General features: G+C 36.9%; 1 protein-coding gene across 1 annotated transcript in view; it reads left to right on the top strand.

Moving 5' to 3' along the window:
* Positions 1 to 5,900, top strand: part of LOC117123635 (probable cation-transporting ATPase 13A3) — a 43,426-nt gene that overhangs the window by 8,597 nt on the left and 28,929 nt on the right. The window contains exon 3 of the mRNA XM_033269636.1: positions 702 to 869. Within this exon, the coding sequence (XP_033125527.1) occupies positions 702 to 869 (168 nt within the window). The remainder of the gene's footprint in view (positions 1 to 701; positions 870 to 5,900) is intronic.

Below are 5,900 nucleotides of genomic sequence, written 5' to 3' on the forward strand. Positions count from 1 at the left end.
TTCCTGAGGTTTTATATGTATGTATTCATAAAATATTGTTGTTCAATACAAATAAATCTCATTTACACTCGGTGGGGTAATCATTACATAAGTTGTTCCGTCGGGATTTTTTTTTTCTGATTTCGTCGAATTCTACGGCGTAGGTCTATGTCTCCGGGACTCATACCGTCTGGGATACGTTATCTTATCGGGAAAAGTATGTTATAGTGTGTTCATGACTAACTGCAAGAGACAGAACAGATTCTCTTGTTCAATATTCTCGTCGGAGAAAACACGATTTTTCGTTAGACCTTAAATCCTGAAAATCTTAGAGAAAAATTATTTCACTACTCGGAGTTCCCAACAGCTGGGTCAAATTGCTCCGACGGCTGGGTTACAAAGCTCGCTACTGGCCCTGCAACTATCAACTAGTACACTTTATGACAAAATGATTCATGCTTCTTGACCAACGAGGGAGGTTTTTCCGACGAAAGGGTCCTTTCCCCCAGACCCCCGCTTGTACTACCACTACATCTCATCCGCAAAAATTATACATTGATAATCGCGCAGAAGGCAGAAGCCTTCAATAAAGTCCACCGCAGAATAATAATGATAATAAAAATAAACATTCTATCAACGAGTGTGTATGTTCGCATTCCGGTCAATTTAATGTAACCACAATAGTGTCAAGACATTTCGTGGACGTGTTTTCTTCTTTACAGGACTTGCATGGGTATCAGCAGAGTAAACTGAAAACATGTCTTTGTTATATTCTTGGAATACTGACAGTTGGGATGCTCTTTTTGATTTTCTACTGGAAACCAGAATGGAGGGTAAAGGCCATGTCCACGCGGAGTTCACTTCAGGACGCCGATACCATCATCCTAAAGGTATGATTCGACCTAGATTCTTTTTCTGGTTTCAATACTTGTTCAGTTGCAACCACATCTAAATGTAATTATCCTCACTTTATGGTTAGACATAGATTTAATCATCATCATCATCATTATCATCATCATTATTATTATGTACTACCATCACCATCATTATTGGCATCATCATCAATACAATTTTCATGATATTGTCATCATTATTGTCACTCAGCACGTTCACATAAGATATTGTGATAAATCATGATCTATTCATCATGATAACTTTAGCATGTTAGAGAAAACCGTTCATACAGAAACCATCATCATGATCTATTTTTGCTAATGTGTTGCATAGAAACTACAAGATCAACCAATAGGTTGGGACCTACCAGAAGCACAACCAATGAGGTTGGGACCTGTTTAATAAATTGAAGGCTGATTGGTTGAATTCGATTTCATGAATTAATTTATCACGTTAACCAAGGTTAATCATGATGAATCAACATGCTCCACTGGATCACAATAAGGTGATTAAGCTGAGCACGTTATTTGATTCAGGTTGGTTCACATAAAATGACTGGCTTGATCATGATCCACTAGATCACTACGTTAAATTCTCATCATCATCATCATCATCATCATCATCATCATCATCATCATCATCATCATCATCATCATCCTCATCATTAGGCCCTCGTTATCATCAGCATCATCATAATCCTCCTCATCCTCATCTATTAAATGTATCCAAACAAAAGCCCGTATATATAAATATTTTTGGTATCAATGGTGTAGATTACACAATTAAAATGTTATCCCACTTGCAGCACACCTGCGAGAGTGTCATATGACATAAAAACAATAATAAAACTAGGTTTAAGCAGGTAGTCGTCCATATGTTGTTGTTATCCTCACTACAACAACTTCAGGCGCCGGATCCAGACCTTAGCACGGGTGTCTAGAAACCAGAGACCCAGTACTGGAGAACCACTCGAAAACAGAGACCTACATAGGGTCTTTTTCTCGTTATGTCTAGGCAAGGAGGTATTTTTATTTTTATACCTCCTTGGTCTAGGTCTCTGTTTTCAAATGCCGGGTCTCTCTGTTTTCTTATGGATCTACCCCTGTTGATAATATTGTTGTTCATTTGATTGATTGCAGCACAAACCCCTACTTAACAGAACGTTATTTTCTAAAAAAAATTAACATGCTCTATCATGTTAGTTGATCAGGCACAGTTCAAATGCAAATATATTCCATTGCTTAAGGACAGACACATTTTCAAAAATTGAAGAATCCACTCATAGACAAATGACTTCCCGCTCTCCCAAATCTAGTTTCATAGAGCCTTAGACGTATGCAACACTATAGCTAACAAGAAATATTTCCTATAAAAAACCTGTACGACCGGTTTGTATTTTCAAACTTAATAAAATAACATATTTTTGAGGATAACCTACCATCTTCAATGCATTTCTGTTAAGGTTGACACATAAACATAAAAAGCCTACAGGTACAGGAATTGGTTTACGATAGTAGCCACTGTGTTATTTACATTACGGTCACATGATTAAAGTAATAAAAACTATACAGTAATGTATATTAGAAATGTGGAAAGTATAAAATACATAAACCAGTGTATGTATGGGCTATGGTGCAGGCCACCATAACTAGACTTGTTGTTTTTTGTATTCAATTAAAAAAAAAAATTAATTATTTTTATTTATTCTGCTGGCTGGGTTGGACGAGTTATTTAAATACACTCCACTATGCCATGGCCAATTTTATGCTTCATCTTTAGTTTGTGTGGCTACTTTTTCGGATTGTCAATGCATTTTGTACGTACGACGTTAGACCACGGTACCGTACGCTATCTCAGCGGCAAACCTAACCTTCTTTATCTTTGAGATATCGTACGGCACCACCTCTCGTCACAATATGCGGCTTAACCTAGCCTAGATAGGCTGGCCCTTGGATGCCTAGGCCTGGGCTAGTGTCAGTTTATGTGGTTATTATTATCGACTTGTCAATGCATAGGGCCTACGTACGTACGACGATAGAGCCAAATAAACTTTCGTGTACGATAATTTAATTACAACTCCCTGACAATAATTATATGATAGTGTAGGCCTATACTAGGCGCGTTGCCAAAATAGAGCATTTGACAGGAATTCTCATTTTATTTCGTAACCATCGCTTTGGCTTGATTCACGAGTTTCGCATGCTCAATTGTCGCATAAAAAAAGTTTTTTCCCATTTTTAGTTCATACCCTCCTCGCAGACGTCGTTTGGTAGTAACGCATGCTCAATGATTTCATGAGACGTCGTTTGGTAATATTGCACATGCTCGACAACGTCACTTAGAGGTAGGAAATTGAAAATAATCCATAACTTGCAGCGTCATTGTGCTGGATTGCGTATGGGCGTGGTCCGTGACTACCTAGCAGCCGTAGAGAGGCGCTTCTTGGTAGATACATGTTCTCATCATTCCACAACGACAGGGGCTGAAATGAACCATAACACAGGCCCGTATCCAGGGGAGGGAGGTGCGTTGGGTGCTCGCCACTCGGAAACTCGACTTACTCAGTGTGCATCTCACTGTCTGTCTAGCATTCCCCAGCGCATGCTCACTGTGTTTTACATAGATACTTAGGAGACGTTCTTTGGTAATTTCGCATTGCTTATTTCGGAATTTTTATTTCTACAGTAAATGCTACCGCTACATACAGTGTCTTGGTGACTGTTTCCTCTTGTTCGTAGCAGCCTAAAGGTGCGGCACGAAAACTTTAGTATTAATGCTGGTACTGTATCTTTAAAAGATGGTGAACTATTAAATTTGAAAGCATGTATAAATATAATAATCAACGACATCTATTAAGAACACCAATTAAATACCATTTTAGCATCAATCCATCCTGCACAGCCTGGTGCAAGTCATGAAAAAAAAATGTTTTTATTTTATTTATTCGTTTCCTTTATCGATGTTTAGCTTCCATTTTTATTTCATACTTTGTAGTTAATATAAATTGTAATATATTTTTCTTATTCGTATTTATTTATTAATTCTGTATGTTTTGGCTGGCCATTGTTATTGCTTAGGTGATAACAGGGCTGGGAATGTCATGTGACGCGATCCACCCAATCACACGCGCGTTTCGGTATTTAGTTAGGCTTACTTATACTAATTAATCTCTGTATCCTTTGAATTTATTCAATGTTCAGGTATTTACGTAGGCTTACTTCATGCTACAGCATAATGCACTAAAAACACTTTTGAAAACATATTTCTGAAGCAATTGAAATATCACAAGTTTTACAAATATTTCTTTAACAAATATCAAAGTCCATCCATTGCAACTGCGCTCGTAATTACTTGTATAAAATATTGTAGAAAGTCATTAAAATAAGCCGAATCTACTTTGCCGAACCCACAAATGATAACTGATATGCACTTCTCTATACTGTACATGCTCGATGATTGTCCTCCAATATTAACGCTATACAACCTAAATTTCATAAAGAACTATAGTCTACTCATACCCACATTGCCCGATCCGTTTTAAGTTTATCTGTAGCACGTCCGCGTTATATATATAATTTCTGGCTTTTTACCCACTCAAATTTCGTGACCCCATGAACCACAATCTAAAATATCCAGCTAGATACGTCACTGATCTAAGCACACTGGCCGCCCGTATTTGCAAGTTGGGTTTCGGCAAATTGGACTCGGCAATCTGGGATTCGGCAAACTGGGTTTCGGCAACTGGTAGGATATACCTTCGTGGCTGCACACTGACAAAAGGAACTTTGGTTGTTCTCTGTCCCCAGCCATGGGTTCGCATGCTTGCGTTAATCCCAGCACATGACTCAAGCATACCGTGCCGTAATCATCATCATCATTATCATCATCATTTTTATTTTTTTAATTTTTAATAAATTTCTCACTCGCAAATATAGAGTAGTGACTGAAGCGACCCAACAGACTCTACAGCGGCACACTCCTTATGACTAAATACAAAAAAAGATCATCAAACAAAAAATCCGCTCTGAGATCGTCTTGTCGTTAGGGGAATTCGTCCCTAGTCCCCATTTGTGAGAGTGTCAGCATTAGCTCTGGGTCTGCGCGTGGCAACTCTCTGGTTTACCATGGAATAGGTTAATTGGTTTACAAACACCGGGTTGACGTAATTCACTCAAAAATTGAAAACGTGCAGGCTGTTGCCAATCATGAATTTATTCCAAGGTCAATATTACCGGTAAAGGAAACTACTATTTTTCAAACAATAAAGTTGTTAAAAAGAAACGGATACTATTACATCGAATCTATTGATATACAATGTGTTTATTGATTACTCCATTACCAACAGTCAATAGATAGGGCCTAGGCCTATTATGTATTTGTACTTGTTTCTACAAATATTGATAAAATGTACGTTAACAGGCAATAAACATCAAAGCACGGCTATTAATTGATTGTATGTGATAAAAACAAATTCATAATTTATTAATGTTATTTGTCAAAATATTGATCAGACAAAAAGGAAGTTGTCCTTTACCTTAATAGGCATGATATGCTCAAAAGATGACGTGAAATATAATAATGCTAAGGTTCTGTCAAGGAAAAATGAAAATAAGAATAGGCCAAGATGATGAAACCTCCTATCATTGCAATCATTTTGTTTGTTACAGTTTATCTGATATATAATTGATGTTAAGAGCTCAAAACCCCACTTGGACACTGACGTGATAATAATAATGAAAATGACGAATATGATAATGATATGACGATAATGCTGATGATGATGAGGATGATGATGCAGATGCTGAAGACGTTGACGAAGATAATGTTGATGCTAATAATAATAATTATTCTCCACCCATTTTGAATAATTAATTTAATAATTACAAAGGCAGTAGCAACTGCACTTCTAACATTGAGCATTAAGATCAATTTTTTGTGTTTCATTAACTATTAAAAGCTGAATTTTTCTCTCTATAAGATGTTTGTCCATGTTAAAGGAATAAGAAAAAAATACAATATATATATAT

This window comes from Anneissia japonica, unplaced genomic scaffold, assembly GCF_011630105.1.
Source record: "Anneissia japonica isolate Jap-2015-1 unplaced genomic scaffold, ASM1163010v1 scaffold287714_len2871179_cov188, whole genome shotgun sequence".
Taxonomy (NCBI): Eukaryota; Metazoa; Echinodermata; class Crinoidea; order Comatulida; family Comatulidae; genus Anneissia; species Anneissia japonica.